Below are 17776 nucleotides of genomic sequence, written 5' to 3' on the forward strand. Positions count from 1 at the left end.
TTCATGCTTCCCCTATTCATCCCCAACTCTCCTCAATAAAAGATCAACCTGACTACTATCACTTTTCCCCTTCCCCCTTCCCCTATTCGTCCCCAACTCTATTCAATAACAGATCAACCTGACTACCATTCCTTTCCCCCTTCATCCTTCCCCTATTTGTCCCCAACTCTCCTCAATAAAAGATCAACCTGACTACCATCACTTTTCCCCTTCCCCTTCATCCTTCCCATATTCATCCCCAACTCTCTTCAATAACAGATCAACCTGACTACCATTCCTTTCCCCCTTCATCCTTCCCCTATTTGTCCCCAAATCTCTTCATCCCCAACTCTCTTCAATAACAGATCAACCTGACTACCATCACTTTTCCCCTTCCCCTTCATCCTTCCCCTATTCATCCCCAACTCTCTTCAATAACAGATCAACCTGACTACATCACTTTTCCCCTTCCACTTTATCCTTCCCCTTCCCCTTCCCCTTCATCCTTCCCCTATTCATCCCCAGCTCTCTTCAATAACAGATCAACCTGACTACCATCACTTTTCCCCTTCCCCTTCATCCTTCCCATATTCATCCCCAACTCTCTTCAATAACAGATCAACCTGACTACCATTCCTTTCCCCCTTCACCCTTCCCCTATTCGTCCCCAACTCTCTTCATCCCCAACTATATTCAATAACAGATCAACCTGACTACCATCACTTTTCCCCTTCCCCTTCATCCTTCCCATATTCATCCCCAACTCTTTTCAATAACAGATCAACCTGACTACCATCACTTTTCCCCTTCCCCTTCATCCTTCCCATATTCATCCCCAACTCTCTTCAATAACAGATCAACCTGACTACCATTCCTTTCCCCCTTCATCCTTCCCCTATTCGTCCCCAACTCTCTTCATCCCCAACTCTCTTCAATAACAGATCAACCTGACTACCATCACTTTTCCCCTTCCCCTTCATCCTTCCCCTATTCATCCCCAACTCTCTTCAATAACAGATCAACCTGACTACCATCACTTTTCCCCTTCCACTTCATGCTTCCCCTATTCATCCCCAACTCTCCTCAATAAAAGATCAACCTGACTACTATCACTTTTCCCCTTCCCCCTTCCCCTATTCGTCCCCAACTCTATTCAATAACAGATCAACCTGACTACCATTCCTTTCCCCCTTCATCCTTCCCCTATTTGTCCCCAACTCTCCTCAATAAAAGATCAACCTGACTACTATCACTTTTCCCCTTCCCCCTTCCCCTATTCATCCCCAACTCTCTTCAATAACAGATCAACCTGACTACCATTCCTTTCCCCCTTCATCCTTCCCCTATTTGTCCCCAACTCTCTTCATCCCCAACTCTATTCAATAACAGATCAACCTGACTACCATCACTTTTCCCCTTCCCCTTCATCCTTCCCATATTCATCCCCAACTCTCTTCAATAACAGATCAACCTGACTACCATTCCTTTCCCCCTTCATCCTTCCCCTATTTGTCCCCAACTCTCTTCATCCCCAACTCTCTTCAATAACAGATCAACCTGACTACCATCACTTTTCCCCTTCCCCTTCATCCTTCCCCTATTCATCCCCAACTCTCTTCAATAACAGATCAACCTGACTACATCACTTTTCCCCTTCCACTTTATCCTTCCCCTTCCCCTTCATCCTTCCCCATTCATCCCCAGCTCTCTTCAATAACAGATCAACCTGACTACCATCACTTTTCCCCTTCCCCTTCATCCTTCCCATATTCATCCCCAACTCTCTTCAATAACAGATCAACCTGACTACCATTCCTTTCCCCTTCATCCTTCCCCTATTCGTCCCCAACTCTCTTCATCCCCAACTATATTCAATAACAGATCAACCTGACTACCATCACTTTTCCCCTTCCCCTTCATCCTTCCCATATTCATCCCCAACTCTTTTCAATAACAGATCAACCTGACTACCATCACTTTTCCCCTTCCCCTTCATCCTTCCCATATTCATCCCCAACTCTCTTCAATAACAGATCAACCTGACTACCATTCCTTTCCCCCTTCATCCTTCCCCTATTCGTCCCCAACTCTCTTCATCCCCAACTCTCTTCAATAACAGATCAACCTGACTACCATCACTTTTCCCCTTCCCCTTCATCCTTCCCCTATTCATCCCCAACTCTCTTCAATAACAGGTCAACCTGACTACATCACTTTTCCCCTTTCACTTCATCCTCCCCCTATTCATCCCCAACTCTCTTCAATAACAGATCAACCTGACTACCATTCCTTTCCCCCTTCCCCTTCATCCTTCCCCTATTCGTCCCCAACTCTCTTCATCCTAGGGCTGGGCGATATGGACCAAAAGTCATATCCCGATATATTTAGGCTGAATATCGATATACGATATATATCCCGATATTTTTTCTGCAAAGTGAGAGCAAATGTTCAGTCAAAGTCAAAGCCAAATATGACATGTCACAAGTAGTTTTATTTGACTACCATTCCTTTCCCCCTTCCCCTTCATCCTTCCCCAATTCATCCCCAACTCTCCTCATCCCCAACTCTCTTCAATAAATTATTTCCAACATTCATGGTGGTGGTGTGGTCTTTGCTCGTGAATTAACAAAAATAACACTTATAATACAACATTTTAGCTTGTCCCTCAGTGTGTTACGTTCAGTGGGTTGGGAGGGTGTTTGTCCCTCAGTGTGTGTTACGTTCAGTGGGTTGGGAGGGTGTTTGTCCCTCAGTGTGTGTTACGTTCAGTGGGTTGGGAGGGTGTTTGTACCTCAGTGTGTGTTACGTTCAGTGGGTTGGGAGGGTGTTTGTCCCTCAGTGTGTGTTATGTTCAGTGAGTTGGGAGGGTGTTTGTCCCTCAGTGTGTGTTACGTTCAGTGGGTTGGGAGGGTGTTTGTACCTCAGTGTGTGTTACTTTCAGTGAGTTGGGAGGGTGTTTGTCCCTCAGTGTGTGTTACGTTCAATGGGTTGGGAGGGTGTTTGTACCTCAGTGTGTGTTACGTTCAGTAGGTTGGGAGGGTGTTTGTCCCTCAGTGTGTGTTATGTTCAGTGAGTTGGGAGGGTGTTTGTCCCTCAGTGTGTGTTACGTTCAATGGGTTGGGAGGGTGTTTGTACCTCAGTGTGTGTTACGTTCAGTAGGTTGGGAGGGTGGTAGCTGGTGGTCAAGGCTTGTGACTCCAGTGTGCTTGAGTCCTGAAGCTGTTGTACCGTAGAGAAATGTGCTTGCTGGGTAAATCCCTCAGCTATAGTGAAACCTGCAACAGAGCACGCACACACACACACACACACACACACACAGTCGCCAAGTTTCACTCCAACCCCAATCAAACTCACCTACCTGTAATTTTCTAGTATCTGTGATGACTTGATTAGCTTGCTCAGGCGTGTTTGATTAGTATTAGTTGGTATTAAAATACTTGTGAGATTTGAGATTTCTTAAATATCATATTTCAGTGTATAACTTTCTTTACCATTACGTGAGGCAAAGTAAGTTAGAATCAGTCTTAACTAGATAAACTTCATGGCGTTTCAACAACTTAAGCTCATTTGAATGTTGCTATTGGATCATTGAAGGTCATTCATCATCTCGTGTTCCAGATTCACCTATAGGAAGGACATCTGTATTTGAACACATTTAATTGAGCAAGTCTGTATTGACAGACAGAAGCGTGTGTTCGAAGCTCAACTAGAGCTACACTCCTACCAGAGAGGCCCAAATCTATTACGCGGTATTGCAAGTGTTCAGGATCTTGCGGTGTCATGCACGTACTTACACTCACTACCAAGTGGATTTTTGTCTTTATGCCTAGCCTTCATCCCCACCATTTTGTGTATCTGTATTTTATGTTCAGGTTGTATGCTCCGCCTCTTTGCCATGCATATAAATGATATAATTTTTACTACGAAATTCAGTAAATAAATGTGTTTTTGTGTCTCAGCTGAACCGATCATCTCTTCCTTTTTACTACTAGTTACAACACCAAATAAACATGAATGAACACCAGAAAGAGTGTTGAAAGATACAGAACAACTAACTGAAATGAATCTTGTCCCTGCAGCTAAGTGTATAAAACAATAATTTATGTTTACATACACAATCACGGCCACAATCAAGTTACGAATGGACACCTCTGACGACAGCAACGTAGCCTCCCTGCTACAGGTATCACAGACAGCACTGGCTTCCCAAACATACGTCTGTGAGAGTGTATTTACATCGAGAAGCGTGTGCAATGTGTGTTACCTTGTGTCATAGCTGGCTGTTCAAAGGTCTGCTGAGGCAGCGCCGGTGTCTCAAACTGGCTCATGTGTTCGGGCAGAGCGTGCTGCGCACTCACAAACGATTCTGTTGATAAATACATATTTTCATTGTTCATTTAATGCTGCTTTATATCATCTTCCCATCTAAATGAAGTTATGATGTAGTACACTATGAACACAAACCAGTGGCACACTGCAGTGTTGTGAAATAAAGAGGCAACAACCTTAATGTTTTTTTTTTTAAATCCAGTATAAACTCATGTTCCATATTCAATTAATATAGAAATTTCCATGTGAAACAAATAAATAAACCATCAGATAAATCAATATGCCTTACATAATCAAAAACAACCAAAACAACCGGGCCAGGCAGCTTTCTATGTGCATGTGTCGTGTGTGTGAGCGTCTCTCAGACTGTATCGAACTCAATTCTCTTTCGCGCGTCAGTGGATTAGTACACACAAAGTTATGTCAAAATGCCTGTCTTGGCAAATGTTACTGATACACAGTCTAAAGTGAACATTGTGTGTGTGTGTCAATACAGTATACTAGATCTGTGCATTCGGTCTTAAAGAGACAGCAGTCTAATAAACCTGCTGCTGTTTGTGTCATTAATGTTAATCAAACAACAAAAGACAAATAAATCCCTCACTGCTCTTGAGCACAGGGTAGGAGATTGCTGGTTTATCATCAAACAAACAGTCTAACATGTCCTCTCAGTGTCAGGCTCCCAGTTCATGTTTGTTAATAACTAAAGTGCACATTTCAGTTGTTTTCTAAGAAAACAAATATTATAGTTGGGCAGCGTCCGAAATCACGTACTCTCTTGAAAATATTCTGAATAAGTGACAACTTCATTACCACTAAAAAAGTACATTCTATACAGTATGAATGTGTGTAGTATGAATATAATCTGGACGTACTACGTTCGCCAAGTTGTCATTATCATGTGACCTACCAGCGTCATTCACAAATCCTATCCTGTGGCATCATGGGATAGTAAAGTGTCCATCGCATGCACACTTCCGGATCTTACCGGTAGTAGTAGGTCATTGGGAGACTTTTTGCCCACTCTTTTATGAGAACTGTGAATTCGGACATACTTCTCCTATACAGTAGGGAGGAATGTGATTTCAGACGCAGCCTTGGAGAAGAGAGCCCGTGTGCCCCTCACCTGACTCCTGCAGGGCGTCTTCCCCCAGTGCCGTGGGCAGCGCCCCCTGCTGGCCGTCTCCCACCACCTCCAGCATGCTCTGGGTCCCAGTGTCCACTGCGGGCGGCTGCATGTCCTCTGAGCTCTGCTGGAGCTGCTGAGCCAGCTCATACCTGACAACATCAGAACATGAGCCGAGTCAAAACAATACCAAAACTGTTTCCTAATACCAGGAACATGGCAACAGCAGAGGTTTATGTCCATATTCAGAATGACCAACAATACCATCCAATTAGACTAGCTCATCATGATTGACATGTTTCAGGTGTTTGCTTGTTCATTAAAGGGTTAATTCACGCAAGAATGAAAATTATCCCATGATTTACTCGCCCTGAAGCCATCCTAGGTGTATATGACATTCTTCTCTCAGACGAATACAATCAGAGTTATATTAAAAAAATGACCTGGCTCTTCCAAGCTTTACAAGGGCAGTGCATGGCTGTATATTTTTTATATAAGTCCATCAAAGTGCATCTATCTATGATAAAAGTGCATCTATACATGATAAAAGTGCATCTGTCCATCATAAAAGTGCATCTGTCCATCATAAAAGTGCATCTATCCATCATAAAATGCATCTATCCATCATAAAAGTGCATCTATCCATCATAAAATGCATCTATCCATTATAAAAGTGCATCTATCCATCATAAAATGCATCTATCCATCATAAAAGTGCATCTGTCCATCATAAAAGTGCATATGTCCATCATAAAAGTTCATCTATCATCATAAATGGATCATCATCATTTGTGTAAGAAAAATATCCATATTTAAAACTTTATCGACTAAAATAACAGGCAGACGGACGTCCGCATTGATTTACGGTGAAAGAGTAACACTTGCCCAGACTGTATTGGTCTGAAAGGAGAATGTCATATACACCAAGGATGGCTTGAGGGAGAGTAAATCATGGGCTGATGTTCATTGTTGGGTGAACTATCCCTTTAACAGACATGAGGCGGCTGTGAAGCGTCACCTGTGTGTCTTCATGTGCTTCCTGCAGTTAGGGGAGGACTTGAAGGTTTTCTGGCAGTAGGGACACATGTAGGGGCGTATGTCGCTGTGTGTGGTGACGTGGCGGCGCAGGCTTCCGCTGGTGGTGAAGGTGGTGTCGCACAGCACGCACTTGAAGGCTTTGAGGCCCGAGTGTGTGCGGATGTGGGCTTTTAGCACGCCGGATGAAGCGAAGCCTTTACTGCACTGCAGGCACTTGTACGGGCGCTCACCTGTGTGTGACCTGCAAAACACACACACACACACACACACACACACACACACACACACACACACACACACACACACACACACACACACACATCAGCCATCAGAACACTGCAGCTCACACACTCAAATTCATGTGTTTATTTTAAAGGTGAAGTATGTAGTTTCTGTGGCACTAGTGGGCCCTAGAGGAACTACAGAAATACAGCATATTTTGCACCCTTTACTCTCCTCAAACATCACACACCCAGCTCTGACGGGTGCTTGTGAAGGCATGTCTCAGCAGGGTACAGTAGCCCACATTCAATAAAACCTCCAACATTATAGGAATACTTTTAGCTTGGTTGCAATCAGGCTTGGGAGGGTTAGTTTAAAAATGTATTCCGTTACAGTTACAAATTACTTCATAAAAAAAGTATTCAGTAACGTAATCCAAGTACTATAATAAGAAAATAATGTAACTGATTACTTTTGGATTACTTCAAGGTCACGTATATGAATAAAGTCAAGCAAGAAGAAATATTATATAAAAAAAAAAAAAAAAATATATATATATATATATATATATATATATATATATATATATATATATATATATATATATATATATATATATATATATATATATATATATATATATATATTTATTAAGAATTTGGTCCAGTGTACAATATTTGCAAAATATACACAAAGGCCTGAATATATATTTATGTAAAGGGCTATACAGACATCTAGTGGCTAATGTATGGTATTACAGATTATTTTGTTTTAATTTTAACAAATTTTTAACTAAAAAATGAAAACACAACATTTAAAATTTTTACACAATCTCCATATTAGTTTATTTTAAAATAGGCCTACATGTTGACTAAAGCCGTGATCTTTCTTAATTTGCCTGACTAAACTTAGGGCGTTGGCAGTGGGAGTTCCCCTACGTTACCTAGGCAGCGAACATCCCGTTACGTGAGCAAAGATTAAGAAAGGACTTTTTGGGTACTAAAAAAGCTACTCTCCTAATTTCTACAAAATAGCAGCGGAATTTCCATGAATTAAAAGCGATTTTACCCGCAGGCAGCATCGTTTCTACTAGCAGCAGTGATTCAATCTGCATCTGAGGAGATTGTAGAAAGCTGTTATTTGCACATGCACCAGCGCGTGGCACACGAGTCATTACCGGCAACAGAACCAGGAACTACTGTATAATCAAGCCGCGCTTAATATAGTGTTATTATGCCAAAATACTTATTTATTTAGTTTTAAATGAAACCATTGTAATCCTGAAAGTATTCCCCCTTTTTTCATAATGTAACTATAATCTGATTACTACGTTTTTTGACGTAACTGTAACGGATTACAGTTACTGGATTTTTGTATCCTGATTACATAACGCCGTTACATGTATTCCGTTACTCCCCAACCCTGGTTGCAATGTGCCATGAGTAAGTAAGTGAGTAGCAAACACTCTGTCTAGAGTGATCATGAGCATCTCGCTTATAATAAACCCATCTAATGCATCTGCACAACTGTTGTAGCGTGTTACATTTTAATCTTTCAAGGCCTAAATACAGAACATTTCAGCCTGTTACAGTAGCCACGCCCCCAACCCTAAGCCTGTTACAGTAGCCACGCCCCTAACCTCAGCCTGTTGCAGTAGCCACGCCCCTAACCCTCAGCCTGTTAAAGTAGCCCAGCCTAACCCTCAGCCTGTTACAGTAGCCACGCCCCTAACCTCAGCTATTACAGTAGCCCAGCCTAACCCTCAGCCTGTTGCAGTAGCCACGCCCCTAACCCTCAGCCTGTTACAGTAGCCACGCCCCTAACCTCAGCCTATTACAGTGGCCACGCCCCAACCCTCAACCTGTTACAGTAGACACGCCCCTAACCCTCAGCCTGTTACAGTAGCCACGCCCCTAACCTCAGCTATTACAGTAGCCACGCCCCAACCCTCAGCCTGTTACAGTAGCCACGCCCCAACCCTCAGCCTGTTACAGTAGCCACGCCCCTAACCCTCAGCCTGTCACAGTAGCCACGCCCCTAACCTCAGCCTATTACAGTAGCCACGCCCCAACCCTCAGCCTGTTACAGTAGCCACGCCCCAACCCTCAGCCTGTTACAGTAGCCACGCCCCTAACCCTCAGCCTATTACAGTAGCCACGCCCCTAACCCTCAGCCTGTTACAGTAGCCACGCCCCTAACCCTCAGCCTGTTAGAGTAGCCACGTCCCTAACCTCAGCCTATTACAGTAGCCACGCCCCAACCCTCAGCCTGTTACAGTAGCCACGCCCCTAACCCTCAGCATGTTACAGTAGCCACGCCCCTAACCCTCAGCCTGTTACAGTAGCCACGCCCCTAACCCTCAGCCTGTTACAGTAGCCACGCCCCTAACCCTCAGCCTGTTACAGTAGCCACGCCCCTAACCCTCAGCCTGTTACAGTAGCCACGCCCCAACCCTCAGCCTGTTACAGTAGCCACGCCCCAACCCTCAGCCTGTTACAGTGGCCACGCCCCAACCCTCAGCCTGTTACAGTAGCCACGCCCCAACCCTCAGCCTGTTACAGTGGCCACGCCCCAACCCTCAGCCTGTTACAGTAGCCACGCCCCTAACCCTCAGCATATTACAGTACTCTACAGTACTACATGAACTCCCCTGTCATTACTGATAGACCAGCAGGCTAATCCGCATGTGTGTATCGGTGCGTGAGCTGGACCTGACGTGCTGCTTAAGGTGACTCGACTTCTTGTAGGCTTTGCTGCAGAATCCACACTTATACGGGCGCTCGTTCTCCACGATGTCCAGATACTGCTGCAGGGCGGCCCGAGAGCTCTGGCTCTGCACCAGTCCTGCGGGATACACCACACACACACACACACACACACATACACACACATACACACACGACACGACACGACCGGTCACGACACACACACACACACACACACACACACACACACACACGACCGGTCACGACACACACACACACACACACACACACACACACACACACACACGACCGGTCACGACACACACACACACACACACACACACACACACACACACACACACACACACACACACACACACACACACACACACACACACACACACACACACACACACACACACACAGTGACACACAACACACACAAAACAACACACACAACACATTAGATCAGTAAGACTTCAGGGCTGTCCAGAGTGATCTGTGTTTAAGCGGTCTCACATTACAAAAGTGACTGACTTAGACTGAATCAGAACAGTGACATACAGGCAAACCAAACATTATTCACACACCAGAGACCATTTCTGATATGTTTCTCCTAGTGTGATCAGGACACTGTAGTTCATTTCTGTGAGTGAGGAGAGCAAAATAAAGTAAACTGTGACATATTATACCCAAATATTCTTCATACAGTGACTACCAGTAACATTAATAAAACATTTGGGGCCAGAAATGATTCGGACACTTTGACCTGATCATGTTTTGCTGAAGTGTGTTTTCTTTAATTGCTAATGCTCTTTTTACACACAGACTGAACAAAATGAACAGACAACACCAGTCAAATATCAACTGAGTTCTGCTCATATTTCATCACCATTCTCTAAACTATAGCGAATAAACTGTGATAATGTGAGAAATGTTGAAGATGTCTGAGTAAATGTTGGTTTGACTGTGTGTGTGTGTGTGTGTGTGTGTGTGTGTGTGTGTGTGTGACCGTACCCATGTCTGTGATGAGGATGGGCTCCTGCAGAGGGATGTCCGGCAGGGGCAGGTTGCTCCGGGACACTCGCGTCTTGTGGGGTTTTCGGGGGTACTTGTGTTTCTTGTGGTGGATGCTCTTGAAGTGAGAGGTGATGTGAGTCTTCCTGTGGCCTGATGTCCGGAAGAACTTCTCGCAGTGAGGACAGGGGAACGGCCGAACACCTGAGGAAAGGCAGATGCACATCATTTACTCCTTCACCTGTTCTCATGTTCTGATCTGGCGCCGGCTGAAGAAATGTAAGCTTTGGTTTGTTTGCTGTTGGTTAAGCCTTTAAAGAGGACCTATTCTGCCCTTTTCTTAAAGTCTTGTAGTTTTCAGGCTCTACTAGAGCAGGTTTTCCTGCTTGAATGTTGATTATTTTCCTCATATTCTGTGGAAGGAGGTCAACACAGATCTGTGCAACATACTGGAGGGGATCAGAGGTACAATCATGAAGAAGTTGGAAAGAATGGGCGATCTTATCTATTCCTATGGGGTGGAACGGTTCGGAGTGGTCGAAGGCAAACGAGCTACTCCGTTAATCCCCACCAAATCCAGAAGACAGATAGAAATAGACCGCCTAGTCAAAGAAAGGAGGCAGCTGAAGAAGCAATGGAGGAAGGCCACAGAGGAGGAGAAGGAAGGTATTAACCAGCTGCAAGAAGAGATTCAGAGCAGGCTTGCAACACTGAGGAGAGCAGAAAACCTTCTAAGGAAGCGCAGAAGGAAGGTGCAAACAAGATCGCGCTTCTACAAAGATCCCTTCAAATTTGTGAAGAGTCTCTTTACAAAGGAGAAGAGCGGAAGTCTCTCAGTGTCAAAGGCTGACCTGGAAGAACATCTGAAAAATTCCTGCACAGATGACCGACACCAGGAAGAAGTTATGCTCCCTCCTGACATGCCACCAGTCAATACACCTGAGCACGCACTGGATATCACTCTACCCAGGTGGCGTGAGGTAGAACAAACCGTGCGCCAAGCAAGGGCCGCATCATCCCCAGGTCCCAACGGAGTTCCATACAGGCTCTATAAAAACGCACCAGATGTCCTGCGATTCCTCTGGAAACTGATGAGAGTTGTGTGGCAAAAGAAGGAGATACCAACTTCCTGGCGGAGAGCCGGAGGGATCCTAATACCCAAGGAAAAGGACTCATCAGAGATCGGCCAGTTCCGCCAGATCAGCCTTCTAAACATCGAGGGAAAAATCTTCTTCAGCGTGGTCGCTCACAGGTTGGCAGGATACCTGCAAAGGAACAATCTGATTGACACGTCAATCCAGAAAGCAGGCATCTCAGGCTTCTCCGGTTGTGTAGAACACGCTAGTGTCATCTGGCATCAGATCCAGGTCGCCAAAAAGGAGGGAACTGATCTTCATGTGGTGTTCCTGGATCTTGCTAACGCCTTTGGCTCAGTCCCTCACAACCTATTGTGGACAGCCTTTGACTACTTCAGGATCCCAGCAGCTCTCACAACCCTGTCAAGGCCTACTTCAAGGATGTCCAACTCTGCTTGACAACAGCAGAGTACACAACAGCATGGCAACACCTGGAAGTGGGTATCATGGCCGGCTGCACCATCTCCCCACTGGCCTTCACCCTGGCCATGGAGATCATCATCAGGGCCTCTCGATGGACAGTTGGCGGACAGCGTATAAGACCAGGGCTGAGGCTGCCACCGCTCAGAGCCTACATGGATGACCTCACAACTCTCACCACGACTAAGGTTTGCACCGTGCGGCTACTAAGAAAGCTCCAAGAAAACATTGAGCGGGCTCGAATGAAGATCAAGCCGAGCAAGTCTAGAAGCATCTCCATTATCAAGGGGAAGCTGTCAGACCACCAATTTCACATCGGCGAGGAACCCATTCCAACGGTCTCCGAGAAGCCAGTGAAGAGCCTAGGTCGTTGGTATGATGCCTCCCTCAAAGACAAAGAGCAAGTAGAGCAGCTCAGGAGGGAGGTAGCCAGCGAAGCTCCTGAGCTCTGGTGCTGAAGCTCTGGTGCATGCAGTATGGACTACTTCCACGTCTCCTGTGGCCGCTAACCCTCTACGAAGTCCCACTCTCAAAGGTGGAGAAGCTGGAGAGACTGGTCAGCTCATACATAAGGAAGTGGCTTGGCCTTCCCAGGTGCCTCAGCAGGATCGGGCTCTACGGCAAAGGGATGTTACACCTGCCCATTTCCAGTTTGACAGAGGAGTACAAGTGTGCCAAAGTCAGACTGGAGATGATGCTGCTGGATTCGTGTGATCCATTCGTAGCCCAAACTGCCCCCATCCTGGCCATTGGGAGGAAGTGGACCCCATTGGCTGCTACTGAGCAGGCAAAGGCAGCACTCAGACATAAGGACATCGTGGGCAGAGTGCAGGAGGGGAGGAGTGGTCTTGGCCTTGGGGCGAGTACACCAGCGTGGAGCAAGGCCTCTACACCTCAGAGGCGCAAGCAAAGCAAGGACAGTGGATGGCATGGAAAAGAATGGAGAAGAGGAAGATCTCCTGGAATGAGTTGTGGGAGATGGAGGCATTCAGGGCAAGTTTTACCATCAGGGCTGCCTACGATGTCCTGCCTTCCCCCGCAAACCTTAGCCAGTGGTATGCCGAAGACCCCACGTGCCCTCTATGCCCAAGTCCAGCAACACTGAAGCACATCTTAGTGGGATGCAAGACCAGCCTCACCCAAGGCCGTTATACCTGGCGGCACAACCAGGTGTTAAAGAGTCTTGCAGCAGCACTAGAAAGTCGACGGACAAGTGTGAATGCCCTTCCTCTCCCGTCATCCCGGTGGCAGCCGACACCATTTGTTCGGGAAGGCGAGGGTCAAGCCAGCTTCACCACCACAAGACCAGACACTGGCCAGCTGGGCAGAGCACGGGACTGGAAGCTGCTGGCAGACTTGGACAAGAAACTCGTCTTCCCAGCTGAATCACAGCTACAAACCAGCGACCAGACCTTGTTCTGTGGTCAGCCACACTCAAGCTTGTTTACATCATCGAGCTCACCGTGCCTTGGGAAGGTGCAGTGGAGGAGGCTTATGAACGGAAAAGGATGAGGTACGCTGAACTTGCAGCCGATGCCCAAGAACAAGGCTGGTAAGCGAACATACGCCCAGTGGAAGTAGGTTGCAGAGGGTTCGTAGCCACCTCAACATCCAGGCTACTCAGGGAGATGGGAGTGCGAGGAAAGGCCCATCGGCAGGCAGTCAAAGACCTCTCCAGGGCTGCTGAAAAGGGGAGCCAGTGGCTGTGGATGAAGAGAAAGGACTCCATCTGGGCCTTCAAGTGAGTAGATGGCACCTAGGGAGTGAACCTGGGATGCTGGGATTCACTGCTGAACCCTCTGGAGGTGTCGTGGGTATATCAGCGAAACACCGATGAAGGAGGGCGCCCACTTGATAACCCAAAGGGTGCCCTCACTCATTTGACCATCCCACGGAGCTCCATCGGTGCCCCAAGTACTTATTGAGGGATATCAACATCTAGTCCTATACAACAGACCATTGTTGCGGCTCCTCTCTTCCCAGTCTTTCAGTAACGCTCTGTTTACTTCCTGTCTCTATGAAGCCCCTCCTTCTGAAAAGCACAATGTGCTCTGATTGGTCGGCTGGAGCAGTGTGTTGTGATTGGTCGAGCGCTTTGAGCGTGTTTGGGAAATGTCCTTCCCCTTACCATAACCGCCAGTTTCTACCATAGACTGTAATGAAATATGTTTGTAGTGTGCGTGACGTCACCCGTAGTGTTTCTGAAGCCCAAAGTGGGTGGAGCCGGCAGTCGCCATCTTGCCACCGTCACTCCCGGATAAAAGAAAATGGGCAAAGAGGCGGATTATCTGAGGTGACGTGGAGCTAACTAGGGCTGGGTTTCGATTCAAATTTCAAGAATCGATTCGATTCCGATTCTCAAGATCTTGAATCGATTATCATTATTCGATTCGATCCGATTCGATTCGATCTTCGAGATTTAGATAATGGTTTTTGAAAAAAGCATTTTTTTCCAGCTGTTACCTGAATTACAGGACTGTAGTTATGCAACATATTGATACTACTATTATAGACATTCAACTGCAAATTAATGGAGTATTGGTGGTTGTAAAGAACAATCCCCCTTCCAGAGTGTTGATACAACTGCTTTCACAAACTTGCACTGGTGTAGACGACCGAGGACGCAGAGGTATATCAGCAGCCGTAGACCGATTATTTAGACGCGAACCTGATGTATTATTAAAAATGACATTAAGAATTTTCCAAAAAGCTGCTACAGTTCAGATGCAAATGCACCTTTATTTTTTATTATAATGATCAACATTTAGAACACATTTGTTCTAAGCCAGTGCAAATGTAAACAGATTGTTGGTTACTGGCTTCACAGTAAACAGACAACATTACACAGTAGAGATGCGCGGATGGGCTATTACTTCAACCGCATCACAAAACTCATCCGTCCGCACCAACGTTTTTGACCAATTTTCAAAACCGCACCCGCCCGCCATCCACTTAATGTATGCATATATTTTTTATTTGATTGGTTAACCGCCCGCCACCCATCCGAATTTAATTAAAATATAAATTTTCGTCACGTCATCCGCCCGATCCACGGTTTATCCGCGGAGTCCGCGGCTGTAACCGCCAACCGCGCATCTCTACACAGAATGTAAATAAAATTTGAACTTACAAAACCTTTAGAAAACCTTTGCTTTTGTCAAGCTCGCTCTCTGCATTGCTTCTGAACCCGAAATGGTGCCAGATCGCAGCTTTGAGCGTTTCTGGAGTTTTCAAAGCAACCGCTTGCTTAACGTTACTGACGTTGTTTTAATGTCCTTCCACTTCGCGCGCATGTGTGAATTCAATGACGCGGCAAGTTAAAGTTCACGGGGAAAATCGATCCTCTGAGTTACGGATCGATCTTTAGAAATTAATATGAAAATCGATTCAGAATCGGTGAATCGATTTTTTCAACACAGCCCTAGAGCTAACGCTAGCAGACTAACGGCTAGTAGTGACATCAGTGGCAATCCAGCTGTCACTCAAGTGGCCAAGCCCTTAATTATGCAGAACTTTAAGGCTTAATATAATTTAAACGGATGAGTTGTCCCCTCACAGTCGTCATGAAGGGCAAAATTAGTGATATAGACCAAAACCACTTTTAGCACCAGACTGTGAACATGTTTATTTCTGCTGTAAAGTTGGGCATTTTAACATGGAGGTCTATGGGACTGAGTCTCTGCTGCAGCCTCTAGTGGCCAGTCCATGAACTGCAGTTTAATCACTTCCATTATGGATTCGAGAGAGAACGCAAAGTTGCCGCTTGGTTCACGCACATGATATCAGGAAGTGTGTTCTCACCGGTGTGCAGACGCTGATGGACCTTCATGTGTGTGTCAGTAAGAGTGTGTGTTCTCACCGGTGTGCAGACGCTGATGGACCTTCATGTGTGTGTCAGTCAGAGTGTGTGTTCTCACCGGTGTGCAGACGCTGATGGACCTTCATGTGTGTGTCAGTAAGAGTGTGTGTTCTCACCGGTGGGCAGACGCTGATGGACCTTCATGTGTGTGTCAGTAAGAGTGTGTGTTCTCACCGGTGGGCAGACGCTGATGGACCTTCATGTGTGTGTCAGTCAGAGTGTGTGTTCTCACCGGTGTGCTGACGCTGATGGACCTTCATGTGTGTGTCAGTAAGAGTGTGTGTTCTCACCGGTGGGCAGACGCTGATGGACCTTCATGTGTGTGTCAGTAAGAGTGTGTGTTCTCACCGGTGGGCAGACGCTGATGGACCTTCATGTGTGTGTCAGTAAGAGTGTGTGTTCTCACCGGTGTGCAGACGCTGATGGACCTTCATGTGTGTGTGTCAGTCAGAGTGTGTGTTCTCACTGGTGTGCAGGCGCTGATGGACCTTCATGTGTGTGTCAGTCAGTGTGTGTGTCAGTCAGTGTGTGTGTCAGTAAGAGTGTGTGTTCTCACCGGTGTGCAGACGCTGATGGACCTTCATGTGTGTGTCAGTCAGAGTGTGTGTTCTCACCGGTGTGCAGACGCTGATGGACCTTCATGTGTGTGTCAGTAAGAGTGTGTGTTCTCACCGGTGGGCAGACGCTGATGGACCTTCATGTGTGTGTCAGTCAGAGTGTGTGTTCTCACCGGTGGGCAGACGCTGATGGACCTTCATGTGTGTGTCAGTAAGAGTGTGTGTTCTCACCGGTGTGCAGACGCTGATGGACCTTCATGTGTGTGTGTCAGTCAGAGTGTGTGTTCTCACTGGTGTGCAGGCGCTGATGGACCTTCATGTGTGTGTCAGTCAGTGTGTGTGTCAGTCAGTGTGTGTGTCAGTAAGAGTGTGTGTTCTCACCGGTGTGCAGACGCTGATGGACCTTCATGCTCCCCGACGTGGAGAAGCACTTCATGCAGTACGGGCACTCGAAGGCCTTGACCCCGCTGTGGATCTTCATGTGAGCGGTCAGCGTGCTCTTGACGGCGAAGGCCCGGAAGCACTGCTTGCACTTGTAGGGCTTCTCGTGTGTGTGGATGCGGATGTGGCGCACCAGATCGCTCGGCTTCTTGAACTCTTTAGAGCAGTACGGACATCCGTGCCACCGAACCCCGTTCTCCTGCCGGATGGTGCCTGAGAACAAGACCACGCTTACTGATCATCACATGACTTCAGAAACTGATCATCACATGACTTCAGAAACTGATCATCACATGACTTCAGAAACTGATCATCACATGACTCCAGAAACTGATCATCACATGACTTCATCACATGACAAGCATACCGAGCATCTGCGGAGGCTTTTTGATGATGCTTCTCTTCTCCTTCTTGAGGACGGTGTCAGTCATGAGTATTCTGGAGGGCGCGGGTCCATCTCCAGCTGAGGTCGGGGCGAGTGTGTCCATCTGGAGCTTCTCTGATCCGCCGGGAGCGTCTGGATGAACTGGGATCTCAGTCAGTCCACTGTTCTCCAGAGCTTGCTGGGAAAACACCACAAAGCCTCATGAACTGCATTTCTAAATCACTTTAGAATATTTCCTGAGGAACTTTTCTACCCTAAGTTTAGCCCTCTTTTAAGATATTCTTCTTTCAGACGAATACAATCAGAGTTATATTAAAAATGTCCTGGCTCTTCCAAGCTTAATAATGGCAGTGAATGGCTGTTTCTGTTTTGAAGTTCATAAAACTGCATCTGTCCATCATAAAAGTGATTATCATGGATAGATGCACTTTTATGATGGACAGATGCACTTTTATGATGGACAGATGCACTTTTATGATGGATAGATGCACTTTTATGATGGACAGATGCACTTTTATGATGGACAGATGCACTTTTATGATGGACAGATGAACTTTTATCA

The 17776-nt window shown here is 46.3% G+C and overlaps 1 protein-coding gene across 2 annotated transcripts in view; it reads right to left on the bottom strand.

Annotated features, from left to right (window-relative positions):
• znf236 (zinc finger protein 236) overlaps positions 1 to 17776 on the bottom strand; it is a 105139-nt gene that overhangs the window by 41945 nt on the left and 45418 nt on the right. The window contains exons 9-16 of one of the 2 annotated variants that reach the window (XM_081389096.1): positions 17197 to 17392; positions 16770 to 17042; positions 10417 to 10620; positions 9406 to 9538; positions 6453 to 6713; positions 5435 to 5586; positions 4244 to 4345; positions 3115 to 3254 (exon numbers count right to left, since the gene is read on the bottom strand). In XM_081389096.1, coding sequence (XP_081245222.1) covers positions 3115 to 3254; positions 4244 to 4345; positions 5435 to 5586; positions 6453 to 6713; positions 9406 to 9538; positions 10417 to 10620; positions 16770 to 17042; positions 17197 to 17392 — 1461 coding nt within the window. The remainder of the gene's footprint in view (positions 1 to 3114; positions 3255 to 4243; positions 4346 to 5434; positions 5587 to 6452; positions 6714 to 9405; positions 9539 to 10416; positions 10621 to 16769; positions 17043 to 17196; positions 17393 to 17776) is intronic. The other variant, XM_081389097.1, reaches the window with a different exon arrangement.

The sequence above is a fragment of the Scardinius erythrophthalmus genome (assembly GCF_964197995.2).
Source record: "Scardinius erythrophthalmus genome assembly, chromosome: 16".
Lineage (NCBI taxonomy): Eukaryota > Metazoa > Chordata > Actinopteri > Cypriniformes > Leuciscidae > Scardinius > Scardinius erythrophthalmus.